Below are 21124 nucleotides of genomic sequence, written 5' to 3' on the forward strand. Positions count from 1 at the left end.
TCACTTAGGTTAGACATCACAAAGAACAGGCCATGCATAGTCATGTTTCTCACTAAGTGACAGTGGCAGATGAGTGGGATCTGAAGGACACTAGACTTTGTCCTCCTAGTGAATGTGCGCTACCACCTCTGATCTTAGCACACCGTGGATTTACAGTTGAAACAATATCCAAAGAACCGCAAAGAACACGAGGGTGGTGTGGAACTGCTGGGAGAGGGAGCCGGATGATTTAACAGAGTGACACTTGACACCATTGTTTTTCTACAACACTATAATTATAAAGTTGAAGGCACATCTTCGGCAGAATATCAATTACATGCGCATGAGAAGAAACAAACTAGACTACAGCAAACAAATATTGCACAAAGTTGTCCGCTCCTGTTTTGGATACTAACCAAAGTTTTACAATACGTGGTTAAACATTTCTTTAAAAACACAAGGTTGAGACACCTGGTTCTGGCTATAAAAGGCGTTTATTATCAATGTCATTAAAAAGCTCATGTGATTGAGAAATAAGACTTCATGCTTTTTGTTTTATCTGGTTACTCATACCAGACCAAGGGACTTAAGAAAGTCAGTTTAAAGTTGGCAATGATTTGGTATAGATCTGTATTTTTATATTTGGTAAAGAAATTGTTTTTTAAATACAGAAAACAAAATAATCCAAAGGAGTGATGTCAGGAATGTATGTTTTTTTAAAAAGGGATAACCTGTAACCAGATGCCTCATCCAAAGAAAATAACATAGAGTAAAATAAATATTAAGAAAAATAAATTTAAAACAGAATCTACAAGTAATGGAAAAATCCTCTACTACATCTTTTTGATTTTAAGCTGAGTACAGAAAAGATATGCACACTCACATTTTTGGAAACATCTTGTCTATAGTGCTATTTCAAACATTCTGTATATCTGAATGAAGAATAATTTTTTAAAAAATTAAAGCATAATATAAAATTATTTGTTCATAAGGCATCAAATTTAACTTGCTAAAATGTTGATACTAAAATAGGAAAAGCAACATTTCTACTTCACACCAACAACTATACTTTTAAAACTACAATAGTAAATTCTCTAGTTGTGTTTTCATCTTTAAATTCAAAAGGCATCTTTGGATAGTGAAGTTAAAGGTGCCCCCTAGCTGAGTCCACATCAGCACTGGACAACAAAACGTCCACAATGCCTTCTGACAGAGAGAATGGTTGCTGGGTGAGTACAGAAGAGCGGCAAAGAAAGAAAGGGTAAAGAGCCTCACAACAGATGCAAATAGAAACCCACTTTCTTTCTGTGCGCGCTCTCTCTCTCTCTGTGTGTATGATGTGTGTATACACACACATGTGAACACTCACTTACAAAACCTGTTCTCAACAGTAACTCATTACCCAAGGTTAGTGGCCAACTGAAGGCAATGTGCTTGATCCCCTCTCTAAATGAACCCGCCCTCCTAGGAATAGAGCTTCTCTCAAACACATTTTTTTCTGGTAGTGAGAACTGAAATGCTATTCACACTGTCCAATAACATTATGTGGAGGCAAGAGGAGGACTCAATAACACATGCATAAGAGAAGGAGTAACTGGCTGAGAGCTGGGGGACTTCTATTCTCAATTTGGGTCCAGAGCAAGAAAATCTATTGTAAATCTCTAGTATTAGCTGTTTCTTCTAGGAGTCAATGAGTTATGTTATGATGGGCCTCTAGAATTAAGAAACAAATATTCAAACTCAAACTCTCAAGATGGCATAGGGATTGGTCTACAATAGTTTAAACATAATAAAACAGGGTTGCCTTTCTAGATTACTAGCACCTTCATCAAAAGTCTCTCTCCGACAGCTGGACAGAAGTTAGGTCTTCTCCAAATCTGGAAAGATAGCACTGAAGAGTGTAAACATGGAGGTGTGTGAAGGAAGAAGAGAGAAAAGAGGCAGAGGGGGAACCGTTCTCCATTTCACTTTAAACTCTGCTCCATAAAAATGACTTTTTATTCAATAGTGACCTGAAAAGGAGAAATGAACACTTTTGGGGCAGAAATCATGTATCATAGGCATTGTGCTATTGGCTTCAAGTATGGCATGTAAATAAAAGAGTAGGAGTTTGTTTATAAGCACAAATGTTCTGAACAAGAAAAAAATAGAATTGAATATAACAGATCATGAATCAGGGATTTTCTTATTTCTATTTTACAGTTTGCTGTGTACTTTGATAAAAGCAGCTTTGTATGATAGTACTCTAAAATCATTTTGACAAATTATCTAAAACAGAAGAGGTAACTAAATTTTTATTAAACTATAATATACCAGCCAAGTGATTGTATCCTAAAAGAAGAATTTAGTGAACTCAGGTACTTTGATATGGCCCATATGTGTTAAAATAATAGTGTTAATCTTTGACGGATTTTTCAGTGAAAGAGGCTCACATGTGAAGTTTCTAGACGGGGACTGATGGATAGGGTCCAGTCTGAACAAAGCTGGACTCAGCAGAGGAGAACTGAAAGCTAGCACAGAGCTAGGGAAACTGAGGGAAGAATGTGAGATTTCTGACAACAGCAGAGAAACCGGAGGGTAGGGGACTCTGCATGCCTTAAGGTCTTCTGAGTGACACAATGAAACAAGAGAAGATTTCAGAAAAACTGTCAGTTACAAAAACGGTTTGAGACAGTCTTAGTGTATATAGCCCAGGATGGCTTTGAACTTGCAGTCTTCCTGCCTCACTCCAAGTGATTACGGTCAGTTATTTTTAGTCAAGGAAAACCCACCTAAACCTGGCTCACTTGAAAGCTGACAAAAGCCATCCTGGAGGCTCCCAGAACTACAGGACAAGGATGCAAGTGTTATGAGGTGAAAGCAAACCCACAATAAATAAGGCACATCCATTTTGAAACAGTTGCAACTGTTTGCCTTCTAAACTAGATGCTTTGTGCAGTGCTTGGAAAGCCATTGCTCCCCAGTGGGGCAAGGATACAGGCTCAAGAATATCCTCAGGTTCATGCTCTCAAATCTTCACATTTTTAATCATCCTGTCTTTGGGCACTTCTTTTGGTCAAATAATGATTTGCCATACTAGCAGCAGGTCAGCAATCTCTAACTGAAGAGTTTGTTCTAAACTTGCTGCTCTATCCTCTGTCCCTAGTAAAACAAAAACTGCTGGGAATTTGTTTTGGATAATGCCAGGTTCAGAGCTCCTGCCCTGAGAAAGATACTTCTGCCATTAACACAACTCAGGTAGATCCTGTACATAAGAGCATGAGGCCGCCACGAGATCTTCCGTGACAACGTAAGTGCTGCGTCAGTGCACATGAACTTCAGTGAGCAGCATCGCCCCAGGCCTTTTACAGCGTGGTGTCATCATCCTCCCGGAAGTCTCCCACTCCCACCAGAAGCGAGTGCTTGTCAGGTTCGCTAGTAACCACGCTGTTCAGGGAGCGTTTGTCAGACAGCAGTGAGTTTATGGATGCTCTGCTGTAATTGACAATCCGGTCCAGCAAGCCCAGTCTCGGAGAACTTCTGGAGGCATCATCTATTCCAACGTGAACACTGATTTCTGAGGGACTCCTCTGTCCTGTGTGGCTTCGGGTACGCAACTCGTAATTGTCATAAGTTGGTTTCCTGTAACTGGACATAAGTTTAAAGCAACCAAATGTTAACTAGATGCTTGTTATGTGCACAAAGAAAAGGAGATTTGCCCAGCATGAGATATGCAAAGGTGGCTACTGCTAAGAAAGTTGCTTGCAATTGACTTCATGGTGTCACATAAACCAAACTCCCACTCTCAAAGCTAGTGTATGATACTTCACGCCTTTCTGGGCTTGTGTCTGCAATACATCCACTACATAAAATGACAACTACTTAGCTTTTTCTTTTTGTTTGAGACAGGGTCTTTACTATGTAGCTTAGCCTGGAAAATTTGATTCTCTCGCCTCTTCCTCTGAGTGCTGAGAATACAAGTATGTACCATCACACACACAGTATTTATTAATTATTACCTAATAATTCTTAAGAATTGTTTAAGAGTCTGGGAAGATGACTCAGCAGGTAAAATGATTGCTGTACAAGAATGAGAACCTGAGTTAGGATCCCCAGCACCCACATAAAAGTTGGGTGTGATGGCCTGCACCTACGATCCTAGTACTAGGGAGGTGAAGCAGGAAGAACATGGGGACTTGTTTCCAGTCTAGCTGAACTGCTGAACCCTAGGTTCAGTCAGAGACTCTGCCTCAAAATATAAAGAAAAACAGAAGACACCCCATGTCAACCTCTGACCTCCTCCACACACATGCGCGCGCGCACGCACACACACACACACACACACACACACACACACACACACACACACACACCACACACTCTTACTTGGGTATACCCCATCAATACAAGAATCAAACATACTAACAAACACTGGATGTTAGAATATGAGCAAGTCATCATACTCACAGTTTGAGGAAAAGGGAAGAAAGCACTACAGAAACAGATGAAGCAGCCATTGCTGCGGATCCCATCCATGGTTGCAAGACCAAACCAATGGGTAGAAAAACTCCTGCAAACAAGTGGGGATCAGAGTAGGCAGTACTAAATGAATCACCAACACATTTCTCACACATGCACAAGTTATTTTCTTATTTCTTCAGCATTTTACCCTCTTGGTTGTGGAGATTTGTGTTGCTGCTGTCAAATTTTCCTTAGTAGAGTGCTGTCATGAATATTCTTGTCCATATTTACTCATGTTTAAGAATTTCCCTAGGGTGCATCCCAGGGGAGAAACAGCTGCATCCTGATAGCTGTAGGTGGATATTCTTTCGTTCTCTAGAGTACCGGAGCTCATACTCTACTAATTCACACACACGTGCTTTTTCTTTTCTTTTTTCTGAATATTTTCTTTTTTTGAGATAGGGTCTCACTATGAAGCCCTAGGGGGCCTCAAACTCACAGAGAACTGTGTAAGTGCTGTCTCCCAAAGGTTGGGATTAAATCAGGCATGCAGCATCATACCTGGCCCAACGTTTTTGTTTTCAGTTAAAAATTTAGATCTATTTGTCTGTCAGTCTATCTGCCCATCTATCAATTTATGTTTTTTGAAACTATGTCTTGCCATGGTAGCTCTGACAACTGGAACACGCTATGTAGCCCAAGCTAGCCTTGAACTTGTTGCTATCCTCCTGCCTTTGCCTCCCAAATGCTGGGATTACAGATGTGAGCTACCATATCGAAACACATTTGGTTTCAATAGATTTGTTTGTTTATTTATTTATTGTTTTTTTGAGACAGGGTTTCTCTGTGTAGCCTTAGATGTGCTGGAACTCACTCTATAGCCCAGGCTGGTCTCAAACTTACAGAGATCCGCCTGCCTCTATCTCCTGAGTGCTGGGATTAAAGGCGTGCACCACCACCACACAGCTGAAATTTTTTTTATAAATATCAAAATTTTTATAAATTCTTAAGCTGTAATGAACTTTGTTGAACATTACCAGTTTGAACATCACCTCTCACCAAATTAAAAGAGTATATGTGAAAACTAAGGTCAAAACTGAATCTAATTCTTCTAATATGATAGGTATCTAATGACTTTAACCACAAAAGTGAAAACTGTTTAAAAGTCACATACCAGCAGCAATGGGAATTCCAACCAGATTATAAATTAGAGCAAAGACAAAATTGATTCGAATCCTCTTGACTGTCTTCCTTGACAAGTCAATACTTGCCACAACATCCAGAAGGTCATTCTGAGAAGAGAGAGATGGGTGATATTAGTGAGACTAACTTCACTAGGAACTTCTCTACTTGTCACTGTGTACAATGGGGGTTACATATGCCTTGGGATACAAGGTGAAGTCAGTACTAACTTCAGATACTGCTAAGCCTTGAGTCAAGTTTGGAAGAGATTGTGTGCTAGTATAAGGACTGAATGTTTACATAACATGCAGGATCACTACACAGTGTGCCTTACAGCACTACCACTACCCATGTCAGCAATGTCCCACTCCTCAGATTGCAGACACAGGACCCACTCTAGTGTATAAGGACTGCCCGACCCAGGACTTACCCTTATCAAAACCACATCAGCTGCTTCAATGGCTACATCTGTGCCTGTGCCAATGGCAATTCCAACATTTGCCATAGCCAGAGCTGGAGAATCGTTGATTCCATCTCCTACCATTGCTACCCGTTTTCCCTCCTCTTGAAGCTGTTTCACCTTAGCAACTTTATGGGAAGGCAGAACTTCAGCAAACACCTTAGTAATGCCAACCTATGTGAAGAAAATCAACTCATTTCAGGAAGTAATACTGAGCACTATACATAAAGCTGAGCTTAGAGTAATGAGCCATCATTTTTAACCTGCCAGATGTTTACATTTAAAAGACTGAAAATATCCATTGATAATGTGGAGAAGTGAGCATTCTTTTTAATACTTATTTATTTTTAATGTTTTGCCGGCGTGTTTATAAGCATACACATGTGCCTGGTGTTCACAGAGGTCAGAAGAGGGTACTGGATGCCCTGAATTTGGAGTTAAAGATGGTTGTGAGAAAAAAAAAAAGATGGTTGTGAACCACCAATAGGTATTGGGAACCAAACCTAGGTCCTCTGCAAGAACAGCTAGTTCTTTAAATGGCTGAGCCATATCTACAGCCAATAAGCAATCTTGTGTACTGTTTGTTTGTACAGAATGTCACTGTCTTTAGGGGCAGAGCATTCATCGAAGTGTGCACATCATCTGTTCTGGAAAATCAACTTTTAACTATATCTGGACAGACTCTTTCATGTCCAAAGATGTCAAGGATATTCATTACTGTCTGTTTACAAAAACAGAAAATTCAAAACCACCTAAATGTCCACCATTAGGGGAATGGTAACATAAATTATAATTCATCCATACTATAGAATTTCATGTGGCAATTAGAAGGAATGAAATAATTTTATAGGCTAAGACATGAACAAAGAACTAGGAAATGTTGTTATATATAAAAACTATTGAATAAACTATAAAATGATCCAATTAGTGCTGAAAAAGCAGAACTACGTAGTTGTATACAGGTATATATGCATACACAAAAGCAAGGGAGGAGAACTTGACAGAGAATGTGGAAATGGTACCAATTCTTTTTTTTCTTTACTGAGAAATTATTTATTCATTTTACATACCAACCACAGATCCCCCTCCCATCCCTGCTCCTGCTCTGCCGCTCCCCCACCCCCCGTACAAATTCTTTACAATCTTCATATTCTTACAGAAGAATGTACTCCCATATTCCTTCTGTTATTTACTAGAAGAGGACCATCAAGATGGCTCAGTGGGTAAAGGTATTTACCATCAAGTCTGATAAAACCTGAATTTAGTCCCCAGAATCCATACAGTGAAGAAAAGAACAAGCTCCCACAAGTTTGCCCTCTGACCTACACATTCTGTGGCACATGCATGGACCCCCCCCATATACATACACACTAGAAGAGGAGAGAAGGCATTCTAATTGAAAAATTCTGGAGGTGAAACAAATGTACGGTTAAGAAAAATGGTAGGTCAAAGAAAAGAGTCCCGCTGGTGGCATCCAGAATGGATCAGAGAAGAACGTGCATGCAGCTGCTGTCATTTTCACAACAGGTGACGTTGAAGGACTGGCAGCATGGCTGAAAACTCGGTGTACCATTTCAAAGGAAGCATCAACAGAAACCAGTGTGCAGTATCACTCAACCATCCCACAAGCTAAGCGAATACCTTTTCACTTACGTCTGCAACAGACAAGCTCCTTCTACCATACCATGCTGATGGTTTTGAAGCAGTTAGGGATAGCTACTTGAAGATAATGCAAACAATAGGTCAGGTGACTTTCTCGGCGATTAAACGGAAGAAAGAAAACGTGTATTTAGAATGAGATGTTAGCACAGGTGCCCATCTCAATAACTAAGTAAACCAATTCCTTACCTGAGAAGCAATAGAACGAGCTGTCTTACTGTTGTCTCCAGTCATCAGAACTACTTCTAAGCCCATAGATTTCAGAATGTGGACAGCCAGCTCTGCCTCAGGTTTCACAGTATCAGCAATGGCTATCAAGCCACACAGCTCATCTGATACAGGAACAGCAGAAAAAGAGATTATGGTGAAAGAAGAAGAACACAGCAGAATAAAAGTTCAGAAAGAAATGAATTTTGTTAAGCCATTGAGGGCTTAGTTTAACTCAAGACATTCTGATTCTCCTAGCTCAGGCTCCCAAGTACATGTGCCACAACAGCTGGTAAGGAAATCCTTTGTTAACAATAGTCATATTTTGCTAATTTTCAACTTTGTATTCAAGCATCTTTGGAATAAAACTCATAGTTGAAGTCCTACAGACACATAAAATAATGACAGATCACAATTGTGTCATAGAGTATTTCAGAGAAACTTTACCATCAATTGTCACCAATACAGCAGTCCGACCTTTTCTTTCATGTTCAATCATGGAATCGTCTACATCTTTACTTATAACAAGACCATTTCTAATCATCCATTCCCGGTTACCAATGAGGACTTTGTACTGATGAGTATCAACAGCATCTAGAAGTACAGAAAAACCATTTAGTGAGCTTATTTAACCTTTAAATCCATCTTAGGAGGCAAGTTCTTCCTGCCTAAACTTGCAGTCACTACAGTGCATTTTTGGTAGAATATAACCTGTAACAGTGACTTTTCAAGTTTTCCAGGAATACATTCTGCTCTTCCATATACCTCTGAACCCATGTTGCTACCATCACTCAAAGGTCCTTAAATTTTCTTTCCAAATAGCAAATTCCATCATACTGTTCAAGGGCTAAGGATATAACTCAGTGGCTGAGTACTTGCCTAGCATGAGTGAAGGAAGGCCTAAGTTCAATCTCCAGCAAGATGGGGATTCAGAGGGTCCCTTCTTACTGAGGTTTTCCCTGTGGCCCTCTAACACAATTCAAACACTTAACTGTGCATCAGTAGTTAATGTGGCTAAATGTAAATATGCAAATATGTTGATGTCTCGTTTTAAACTGGTAACCACTAATTTTAAGTGAGCCTTTTAGTTCTGTTGGGATAGATGTTTGACTGCATGTCCCTAGTTCACTCATTATTTCTTCAAGATGGCTATTTGAAATCTTCTCTCCTTTCAAATCCCTTTTCAAATGCTGCCCCCAATCATAAGAGGACTTCTCATGGCCATACCTCCCCAGCTCCTGCACCTCCTAGGTGCACATAGCTTGTTTTCCCTCTGTTAAAGGCAGAGCCTGTACCTGCTGAAGGCAATCTCTTTCTCTACCTGTATGCTAGGTCACCCTCCTTTGCCTTTCCAGATCTTCTCTCCTTCATAAATAATCAGTTTTCTATAATCTCTGCTGCACATCGTCCTGTCTTTAGAAACGGAAAAAGCCTCTCTCGAGCTCATTGCTCTAGCTGTCACACTTCTCTGCTTCTGTGCACAAGACAAGTATTTTCCCTCCTAGCTGGCTCTAATTCACCACTTCCCATTTTTTTGTGAACCCACTCAAATAAAGCTTTAGTCTCTACTATTCCGATAAACTATTCCCACAATGCACCAGTGACCTTGACTTCAGTGAACCCAGTGAGGTTTGAACAGCTGTTCCAGCAATGATGGAAATGCTCTATACCTGCTGTTTGATTCCATGGCCACTAGCCAACACATGTGGCTATTAAGGGCCAAAATGATCAAAGACCTGGACTTTACATGAAAGTAAATTTTAATTAACTCAAAATTAAATAATCACATGTAACTAGTGACTATAGTACTCAATACCACAGATCTACAAAGCAAATGACTCCAAACTCTCTTTCTCTAATTCAGTCTTTTCCCTGGGATCTTCAGGCCCCTGTAGAAAACTGCCTACCTAATATTCCATTGATATGATATTTCCACTTAGATAGCTAACAGACATCCAAATGTAACTTTTTATAAAGCTGGACTCCTGCTCCTGTCTCCAGTATCGTTCCTCTTGTCTTCTTGATACTATTTAAATGGTAACTCCATCTATCTAAATGGGCAGATGACTAACTTTGGCATGACTTTGACTCTTGTGTTTTAATTTTTAAAAATTAATTAGTTTTTATGTGTTATATGTTTTGTCTGCACATATGTGTGTGCATCATGTGCATGCAGTGCCCATATAGGTCAGAAGAAGGCATGAGATCCCCAGGGACTCGAGTTAACAGCCGGTTATGAGCTGCCATGTGGGTGCTTGGAATTGAACCTGTGTCCTATGGAAGAGCGGCCAATGTTCTTAACTGGTGAGCCACCTCTCCAGTCCATTGACTCTTGTTTTACTTACATTCTAGATATCTAATTTGGTAATTAAATCTTTCAGCTTGCCTTTCAAGACACATCTGGAATTTGCCCATGTTTACAAACTCTGTTACCACACAGGTCTGAGCCATTGATATGTTTTGCCTGGGTTATGGAAACAGCCCACTAACTCATCTGCCAGCTTCTTTTCTTGCTCCTAACTCCCATCTCCTCCCTCAGTTGTACTGGAGATCAAACCCAGGGCCTCACACACACTAAGCTCAAGGGGAAAAGAGAACTGTTGGAGAGATGTACTACTGAGTTACACCTCCACCCTCATTGGTGATCATTTCAAGTGCTGTCAACATTCCATAATACACAGTAGATAGATACTCAACGAAAAAGCTATTGAATGATTTCCTACATGTCAGTTACTCGATATCACATCCATAGACAAATAAAAAGAAGTCACAGAGAAGTAGAAATGGCCAGGAAATAATTATTTTGTAGTGTGTCTAATATAATAGAAATGAAGTACAGCTATAATTTAAGAAGAGCGAGTATTTCTATCAGTGTATGTCAGCAAAGGTGTCACTGAAAAAGAGATGGAAGTCAGGTCTAGAAAGATAAGCACAAGTCAAAAGGGTAGATGTATTTGTGGGTGCGGCCACTGCATGGAGAAAACGGTAAATGAAACGATATAGCAGGCCATAAAGGGGTCCCATGGCACACCCCCCAAAATACCACAGGCTACTACCAAGATTATTTGTTGCTCTCTACTGGTAAGGCCCTGTTGCTGAAGACAACACTTACTTATGTCATAGAAGATGGAATAGTTGAGCTGGTGCCTAACTAGAAGCTTCGCTCCTACTGACTAGTTCAGGGTACTAGAAGGTACGTGCTAACTATGCGTGCCACTAGAGAAGAAAGGTAGGCCATCACTATCACCACTCAACAACAAACCTTGCAATCTGCAGCAGTGACCTGCCTGTAAGACACACCAGTGCAACAGTGGTACAAGTGTTACGGGAGGGACTTGACCACTTTTTGGTCAGATTTAAGGCTTACCCCATGAGACGGAACCAATACCTGGTACTACTAAAGTGGCCAAGACCCTGAGACTAGACAGATCATGGATGAGGGAAAGGCTAAGGTTATTATTTCGCTAAAGAATCAGGAATAAAATGACTCCTAATGACATACTGTAATACCCATAGATCAATCAGCACCTTACTCGATCCACATCAGAGAAGCTTCTTGCAGAAGATGGAAATCAACACAGAGACCCACAACTGGACAATATGCAGAGAGTGAGAGACTTTGGACTACTCAGTCCTAAATGGAATGCCTTTATCGACACCCTCCCCTCAAGGCTCAGGGATCTATGCAGAAGCAGAAATATTTAAGAGTCAAAGGTGATGGATGACTCCAAGGAAACAGTACCTTCCAGACATAACAGGACCTTTGCACATATGAACTCAGACTGTGGCAGGATACACAAGACCTGCACAGGTTCAAGCTAGATGGGGTCCTGCTCCTAACTAAGAAGCTATCTGCAATTGCTACCCATTGTCAAAGGAAAAGTCAGTTTTCTCCAAACAAGTGTTATCAGTATATATATGAACCACACTCTAGGGCAGGCCCTGTTCCCAACACAAAATTAACTCAATGGTATTTATATGGACTTTTTGTTTCATTTTGCTTTGTTTGGGCATTTTCTGTCTTATTGCTTTGATGTTTCTTTTTTGTGTTTTTGTTTTTTGAAAGAGAGAAAGAATATAGTTGAGAGGGTAGGGAGGTGGGGAGAGTCTAGGAGGAGTTATGGGAGGGGAAATACGATAGAAATATATGAAAAATTTTCAAGACAAAAGTAATGAAAGAATAAATGGTAGGTCAGGAGGAGGAACTATAGGTAGGTAACTAATAGCACTAGAACATAGAGCACATGTGGAGCATCAGGGAGAGACAGATGAGTAATGAGGAAGGCAAGAGACCAACCAGAGCAGAGCAGACACCAAAGTCCTGAGCGAGTGAGAACAATGAAGACAAGGACTCTGCGCGGCTCACAGTGTGCACACCTTGCAACACTCAGGAAGCAGAGTTAACTGGATCTCTGTGAGATTGAGGCTAGCCTGGTGGACATAGTGAACTGTTTCAGAGCAGCCAAGGGTACATAGTGAGAACTTATCTTAAAACAAACAAATAAAAAACAAAGATCCTTAATTAAGCTCCATGGAAGGGCTCTAGGATATAAGGGAACCTTTTAAACCAGACATAATAATAGCTTATCATGGGGGTGATCCACAACTTCTAGTACATTCATTCAAAAAAACATAAGTCAAAAACAGGCAGCCAGGCATGGTGGTATACACCTTTAATCCCAGCATTCTGGAGGTGGAGGCAGGCAGAACTTTGTGAGTTCAAGGCCAGCCTGGTCTACCAATTGATTTCCAGGACAGCCAGGGCTGTTACACAGAGAAACCCTGTCTCAAAACCAGCCACACAAAACCCTACAAACAATAAAAAAACAAACAAAAAATCAGACAATAAACCACTAAAATAAAGTCATAGGTAGTATGATCAGATTTGCATTTCAACAAAATCACTTGGCACAAATTGCTGGGAGGTTTGGGAACACTTAGGTAAGTAGATCATGTTTGATTGACCAACATGATACCCAAGAAATACATCTCCACCAGAGATACAGAATTTGGAGAGGTAATGAAAACCTGTAGTTGATGAATAAGTGATAGGAAGCCAGGAGGCACATAGCTTTAATCCCAGCGTTCAAAACAAAAGAAATAAGAGATAGGTATGAACAACATTGTATAGAGGAGAGAATGGAAAATGAGAAGAAAGTCAAAGACCAAGTAAATCATTGAGGATATCTAATACTCAAATCAAAGAAAAATTAGAAGGAATGCCCAAGGAAGGGAAAGAAGAATCCAGAGATAATTGACATGCATTCAGAGGATAAAGGAGTTTTTGGAGGAGTGCACAACCAATATCCTCAGCTGCTTTGTGAGGACATGCAGAATGCAGAGTGGGCAGCAAGCACTGGAGTGGGCAGCAAGCACTGGAGTGGGCTTGGGGTCCCCAGTCCTAAGAGACTGTTTTATAGTGTGAACGGAGCAGGAGTGGGTTTGTAATGAACTGATATATGCCTCTGGAGTAAGTGAGTCAATTCAACAAGTCTAGACTACTCTGTCTTGAAGTTTCAGGGAAATAGAGTGGGTTTTGATGGAAGAAGTGTTTATATGTTTTAGAGACACTACTCCAGGAAGAGACATGGATTGTAAAGAAGCAAGGGGCCATAACAGAGGGAAGACCCTGAGGAATTCAGAGAAGGTAGGATCTAGAGAAGAGACAAAGATACACTTGTTAGCAAGATGAGGAATATCTCCTCTAATGAAAAAGTAATGACCATCTGGGCAAAAAGACAAACAAAAATAAAGAACACTGCCTGAGAACTCTAATTTTCCATGGGATAAATAAGGTAATCTGCAGAGAAGAGAAAGAGGAGGACCACAAGATTTTGTGAAAGATGTACAATTTCAACCAGCTATGGAAAGAAATAAGAGAAAGATCATAGAAGATCAGCTCTGACTTATCTTCATCACCCTAGAGTCATTAGTTGTAGTAGTTTGAATGTAATTACTCCCCATAATCTCATAGGAAGTAGCACTATTAAGAGGTGTGGCTTTGTTGGAGTGGGTATGGCCTTGTTGGAGGAAGTATGTCACTGTGGGGGGTGGGCTTTGAGGTCTCATATGTTCAAGATACTGCCCAGGGTCTCTGTTGACTTCCTGTTGCCTGTAAGATGTAGGACTTTCAGCTACTCCTCCAGCACCATGTCTGCCTGCATGCTGCTATGCTCCCTGCCATGATGATAACAGACTGAACCTCTGAAACTGTAAGTGAGCCCCCTCAAATAAATGTTTGCATTATAAGAGTTGCCATGGTCATGGTGTTTCTTCAACAGCAATAAAAACCCTAACTAAGCCATGCAGTGGTGGCACACACCTTTAATCCCAGCACTCAGGAGGCAGAGCCAGGGGGATATCTGTGAGTTCGAGGCCAGCCTGGTCTACAGAGAGAGAGAGAGATCCAGGCCAGGCACCAAAACTACACAGAGAAACCATGTCTTGAAAAACCAAAAAAGACCCTAACTAAGACAAGTCAGTAAGCACAGTTAGCAAATGTTTCTGAGTAACAGTGATGTCCTAAGAAGGCCTGTGGTAAAATGGGATTGGATGAGCCGGGCGTTGGTGGCGCACGCCTTTAATCCCAGCACTTGGGAGGCAGAGGCAGGCGGATCTCTGTGAGTTCGAGGCCAGCCTGGGCTACCAAGTGAGCTTCAGGAAAGGCGCAAAGCTACGCAGAGAAACCCTGTCTCAAAAAACCAAAAAAAAAAAAAAAAAAAAAAAAAAGGGATTGGATGAAATGCAATCATGCTGTCCATTTTTTTTTCTTATACAACAGCTTGAGGTTATATACAATTAGCCATCTGAAACCCAGGATAGCTAAAGAATCCTGAGGATGAAGGAAGCACCACCCCTGATTTCAAGCAGTACTACAAAGCAATAGTAATAAAAACTGCATGGTATTAGAAAAAAACAGACATGTTGATCAATGGAATCAAATTGAAGACCCAGACATAAATCCATACTCCTATGGGCACCTGATTTTTTTTTAATAAATAAGCCAGAAATATACATTGGAAAAAAGAAAGCATCTTCACCAAATGGTGCTGGTCAAAATGGATGTTGGCATGTAGAAGATTGCAAATAGATCCATATCTATCACCCAGAACAAAACTCAAGTCCAAATGGATTAAACACCTCAACATAAAACCAGACACACTGAACCTGGTAGAAGAGAAAGTGGGGAATAGCTTTGAACACATTGGCACAGGAAACAACTTCCTGAACTGAAGATTAATAGCACAGGCACTGACATCAACAATTAATAAGTGGGACCTCATGAAACTGAAAAACTTCTGTAAGGCTAAGGACACCATCACAAGTGGCAGCCTACATAACAGGAAAAGATTTTCATCAACTCCACATCTGTCAGAGAACTAATACCCAAAATATATAAAAAAAACTCAAGAAAATGGGTATCAAAAAATAATAATCCAATTAAAATGGGGAACAGATCTAAACAGAGAATTTCAATAGATGAATCTCAAATGGCTAAGAACCACTTAAATGTTCAACATCCTTATCCATCAGGCAGGGAAATGCAAATCAAAACTACTTTGAGATTCCATCTTATACCTGTGAGAATGGCTAAGATCAATAACACAAGTGACAACTCTGGCTGGCAAGGATGTGGAGCAAGGGGAACACTCCTCCATTGCTGGTAGGAGTGCAAACGTGTATAGCCACTATGGAAATCAATATGGGGGTTCCTCAGAGAATTGAGATTCAATCTACCTCAAGACCCAGCTATATCTGATTCTTGGGCATATACCCAAAGGACTCTCTATTCTGCGACAAGGACACTTGCTCAACTATGTTCATTATGGCTATCTTTATTCATAATAGCCAGAAACTGGAAACAACCTGTATGTCCCTCAACAGAAGAATGGATAAACAAAATGTGCAATATTTACACAATGGAGCATTATTACTTAGCTGTTAAAAAATGGCATGAAATTTGCAGGCAAATGGGTGGAACTAGAAAAAAAATCATCTTGAGTGAGGTAACTCAGACCCAGAAAGACAAATATTGTATGTATTCACTTATAAGTGGATATTAGCTGTTAAATAAATGATAGCCAAGCTATAATTCATAGTCCCAGAGAGGTTAGGTATAGAGGAGGGATTTAGGCAGAATGCATGGATCTCCTTGGGAAGGGGAAATAGAATAGATTTTGCAGGTGGACTGGGAGCAGGTGGGGAAGGGAGCCAGAGGGATCAGGTGCTGGTTGGAGATGGGATGGAAGGAGAGAGTGTGGGAAAAGATGGTTAGAATTTGGGAGCACCTGGAGTGTGGTGTGGAAACCTAGTGCAGTGGAAACTTCCTAAAATCTATGAAGGTGATCCTACTGAGGACTCTTGGCAATGGGGGATATAGAGTCTAAATTGGCCATCTCTTGTAGCCAGGCAAGGCTTCCAGTGGTGGGACTGGGTTCCATTTGGTTGAGTTGTTGGCTAAACGGGTGCCATGGAGATCCCTAAACAACACAGGCTGATGCTAGGACAGAGAGTTGCTCTCCGAAAACTGACAGCGGGGCCCCATTGCCAAGGACAGCATCCACACAGCTCACTGAACATGGACAAGTTGAGCTGGTGCCTGCATGGAGCCCTCACCCCTACATCCTAGTCTCTTTGGTACAGGAAGGTACTCTGCAGGCTACTGAAAGAGAAATGTGGACAACAACCCAGCCACAAAACCTTTGACCTACAATCTATCCTGCTTGCATGTCTTATTTAACTTGAAGCCTACTCTAGGAGAGAGAACCCATGCCCAACACTGCTTGATGGCCAGGAACAGGAAATTGGATAGCCCAGAGACCTAGGGTAGAACCAAACATGACTAGTCTAAAAGAATCAATAAAATAATTCCTAAAGATATTCTGCTATACTCATTCATCAGTGCCTTGTTCAGTCATCATCAGAGAGGCTTCCTCCAGCAATAGATGGGAGCAGATGCAGAGAGCTGTAGCCAGACATTATGTAGGGCAAGAGTCTAAATTGGAGGGCTTCATTGGGTGCCTACCCTCAGAGCTTAGGGAATCCCACAAGGTGGGGACAGAAAGACTGTAGCAGTCAGAGGGGATGGAGGATACCAGGGGAATACCACCCACTAAATCAACTAAGCAGGGCTCATATGGGCTCAGAGACTGAAGCAGCAAGCACAGGGCTTGCATGGGTCGGTACCAAGTTGTCTGTCTGTTATGGCTGTTAGCTTGGTGTTTTTGTGAGACTCCTACTGTAGGAGCAGATATGTCTGACTCTTTTGCCTGCTCTTGGGACTCTTCCTCCCATTGGGTTGCCTTGTCCAGCTTTGGTGTGGGGCTTTTTGCCTTGTCTTATTGTATTTTGTTTTGTTGTGTTTGGTTGTTGCTCCTGGAGGCCTCCTCTTTTCTGATGGGAATTGGAGAGGGTGTTGATCCAGGGTAGAGGGGAGGTAGGGACAGATGGAAAAAGAGTGGAGGGGGGGGTACTGTGGTCAGGATGTATTGTATGAAAGAAGAATCTATTTTCATTAAAAAAGGAAGAATAAGAAATTTTCCAACCAAACAAAAGATATCAACAAAAATCTAAAAACTACTACAAAGAAATCAGCTTACTTGAGAGATGAGCATCAATAATCATAGAAGATGAAGTTGACGACTGTTCATTAATTGCATCAATTTGAACCAGGGATGCATTTTTAATGTTATTTTCTTCTACTTTCAAGTTACTCTTATGTAGCAAACCTTCAATATTGGTGACTTTACAGCTAATACCACAGCCCGGTACAACCTGGAAATCTGTGCAGGTACCCAAGGTTTCAGTGTCCAGCTCCTAACAAACAGAAACACAACACAATAAATAAGCAAATAAACAGATAAACAAATAAACAAATGAATGAATAAATAAATAAATGGTGTAATAATTTTTTTTTTCGAGACAGGGCTTCTCTGCATAGCTTTGCGCCTTTCCTGGAGCTCACTTGGTAGCCCAGGCTGGCCTCGAACTCACAGAGATCCGCCTGGCTCTGCCTCCCGAGTGCTGGGATTAAAGGCGTGCGCCACCACAGCCCGGCCTAATTTTTAATTAAAAGAACAATGTTTGTAAGTATATGAGAAGACAGGAACTCAAAACTTTGGGTGCAGGTACAAACTGATACAATCGTTTGTATGGATGTTAGTAATAGTCATGAAAAATGAAATTTTAAGCATCCTTTGACCTAGCAATTGTATTGATAGATTTTTTTTGCAGGGGGGGGGGCGTTTAGTTTGACACAGGATTTTTTTGTATAGCTCTTGCTGTCCTGGAACTAGATCTGTAGACCAGACTGGCCTGGAACTCACAAAGATCTACCTGGCTCTGCCTCCCAAGTGCTGGGATTAAAGGCATGTGCCACCACTGCCTGATTAATACATATGACTTCTATTTTAATGTTTTATGTCATACAGGGGTTACTGTGTGGTAAGATCAGAGTTCATTGCATTTGTTTGTTTGTTTGTTTTTTTCCGAGACAAGGTTTCTCTGTGCAGCATTGAAGCCTTTCCTGGAACTTACTCTGTAGCTCCGGCTGGCCTCGAACTCACAGAGATCCACCTGCCTCTGCTTCCCAGTGCTGGGATTATTAGAGGCGTGCACCACCGCCGCTAGCCTCAAACTTACTATGTAATGAAGATGACCTTGAACTTCTGACCTCCTGTCTCTACCTCCTAAATTCTCAGATTAAAGTCATGGGCCAACATGCTCACTTTATTAGTGCTGGGTATCAAACCCTGGGCCTCAAGCATCTAAGCAAGCACTATACCAACTAAGCTACATTCCCAGGCCCAACATACTCAATTAAATAAGAAAATACAATTCTCTTTAACCTCATACTCATTATATACAAAAACTATGGTCAAAGGTCAGTCCAGATTTGGTCTGCATCATTCCTATATGAGATGGTAACATGAATATGAAATATAAAATTGTACCTGCTTGCAGTATTTGGTTACAGCTGCTCCTAAAGGGTGTTCGCTGTTACTTTCCGCAGTTCCCACAATGGCCAGGATCTTATTGCGTGGTATCCTGTTACTTTCCACTAGAACCTTTACTTGATTCACTACTGGGGTTCCGTGGGTAATTGTTCCAGTCTTATCAAATACTACTACCTTTACCTGGAGAAAAGATTAAAAACACAATGTATCCACATGACATTATCTTCCCAGAAATAAGAGACAGATTTATTCGTTAAAGACTGCTATTTCATTTTTTAATAAACTGGCCTTTGGCTTCCAACTTCATCAACTGATCATCTTTGTGTGAACAAAAGACATATTAAGAAATATTCTTGTAGCAACCAATTTCCCTACCCAACAGTTAAGTTTTAATCCTGTTAAATGTATGTGAATTTATGTTAAACAACTAGACTGTTAGTTACGGGTTGGCTGTTAATAGGTAATTAGGAGATGCCACTGGTGCATCTAGGGAAAACACAAAGGCTTTCAATACTAATGAATTACAGATCTAGTGGAGAAATCTGGGTAGACAGCAGATGACTAAGAGAAAATGTAAATGTTAGGCTGAAGGGAACCCAGCTGGATTGCTTGCCTTGACTAGGTTTTGGTTAATAATGGGCTGGTAAGAGGAAGCTCAGGAAAGCAGTTTGAAAAAGTTAGGCCACATAGGAAAAGGAAAGAATTTGGACAGACCATGCTTACTTCACCATGAACTAGAATGAGAACCTTGCAGACTTAGCAGCACAATAAACCAATATAAAAAAACATAAGAATAAGTTGGGCGGTGGTGGCTCATGCCTTTAATCCCAGCACTCGGGAGGCAGAACCAGGCGGATCTCTGTGAGTTCGAGGTCAGCCTAGGCTACAGAGTGAGGTCCAGGAAAGGCTCCCAAAGCTACACAGAGAAACCCTGTATCAAAAAACAAAACAAAAGATAAGAATAACATTCAAAGCATGTTGTAGAGTATTATTTTAAGGTGTGTTACATTTGTTTATGCTCTGGAACATTTGTTTAATGATGCAAAGATGTGTTGTATTTGTTTATGTTGCATCAGTTTAACTCTGTGAGGCTGTGTTGCAGTGCCTGTCTAAAAATATCTGCTTGGTCGGATAAAGAGCTGAATGGACAATAGCAAGGGAGGAGAAAGGATAGTTGGGGCTGGCAGGCAAAGAGAATAAATAGAAGGAAAAATCTAGGAGAAAAAAAAGAAAGAGCAAGAGAACAAGGGGAGGTGGACTACAGGGGCCAGCTACTCAGTCACACAGCCAGCCAAGGAATAAGAAGGAAAGAAAAGATATACAGAGACTGAGAAAGGTAAAAGCCCAGAGGCAAAAGGGAGATGGGATAAGTTAAAGTTAAGTAAAGCTTACAAGAAACAAGCCAAGCTAAGGCTGGGCATTTATAATTAAGAATAAGCCTCCATGTGTGCTTTATTTGGGAGCTGGGTGGTGGGGCTCCAAAGAGCCAAAAGAATAAAAAAACAACCAACTACATTTTGGCATACCAATGTGGGACTCTTGAATTTCCATAGGGCCTGAGAAAGCAGGGAAAACACACACACACACACACACACACACACACACACACACACACACACATACACACCTCCTTTAAGAGGAGCTGCTGTTCAGCTGGCAGCACTAAATTGAAACGGCAAGCTGAGTAAAAACTGCTTGTGGCAGCACAGGTACCAGCTTCCTACAACTAGGAAGGTTGAATGCAGTTTCTGGTCATGCACCTCCAACAGGACCTTGAGTTTTAGGCTTGGCAGAGCCAGCCAATAGAACAGTGTAGAGGAGCCAGCTGTAGCTTAGCAGCTTAAAGTTTGCTCACATGGTCAAAAAAGGCTAAAAGATACACAGTAAAAGAGGTCCAAATGGAAAAACCTCTAAAAGTTTGTTTTGCAATGTGTGTAGGCTTAAGAAAGAAATAAAAAGAGTATGGATAAGTCATAGAAGAAAAGAAATAGTTTTAAAATAATAAAGTCTTTAAAGAGAAGTAAAGTAATATTAAAAAGAGTAAGCCATGTAATGATGGAAAATACACAGGGAGTCTGGATCCTGAATGTTAATGTGTTAATTTTGAATTTTTTTGAATGCAGATGAGTGAAATACAGCTGCTAGCAGACATGGGTGTGTGAACTGGACTGAAAAACAGAACCAACCTAGAAACTTTAGGGCTATTTTAACTTTAAAAAAAGAAGTAAAGATATATATTTGT

The 21124-nt window shown here is 40.8% G+C and overlaps 1 protein-coding gene across 2 annotated transcripts in view; it reads right to left on the reverse strand.

Moving 5' to 3' along the window:
• Positions 1 to 253: 253 nt before the first annotated feature.
• The window catches only part of Atp7a (ATPase copper transporting alpha), a 114322-nt gene continuing 93451 nt past the window's right edge, over positions 254 to 21124 (reverse strand). For both annotated transcript variants that reach the window (XM_006992607.4, XM_076562212.1), the window contains 8 exons: positions 18880 to 19062; positions 17527 to 17743; positions 8375 to 8521; positions 7910 to 8052; positions 6032 to 6235; positions 5594 to 5711; positions 4426 to 4528; positions 254 to 3606 (listed from right to left, as the gene is read on the reverse strand). In XM_006992607.4, the coding sequence (XP_006992669.2) occupies positions 3324 to 3606; positions 4426 to 4528; positions 5594 to 5711; positions 6032 to 6235; positions 7910 to 8052; positions 8375 to 8521; positions 17527 to 17743; positions 18880 to 19062 (1398 nt within the window). In that variant the 3' untranslated portion in view covers positions 254 to 3323. The remainder of the gene's footprint in view (positions 3607 to 4425; positions 4529 to 5593; positions 5712 to 6031; positions 6236 to 7909; positions 8053 to 8374; positions 8522 to 17526; positions 17744 to 18879; positions 19063 to 21124) is intronic.

Source organism: Peromyscus maniculatus, chromosome X, assembly GCF_049852395.1.
Source record: "Peromyscus maniculatus bairdii isolate BWxNUB_F1_BW_parent chromosome X, HU_Pman_BW_mat_3.1, whole genome shotgun sequence".
Lineage (NCBI taxonomy): Eukaryota > Metazoa > Chordata > Mammalia > Rodentia > Cricetidae > Peromyscus > Peromyscus maniculatus.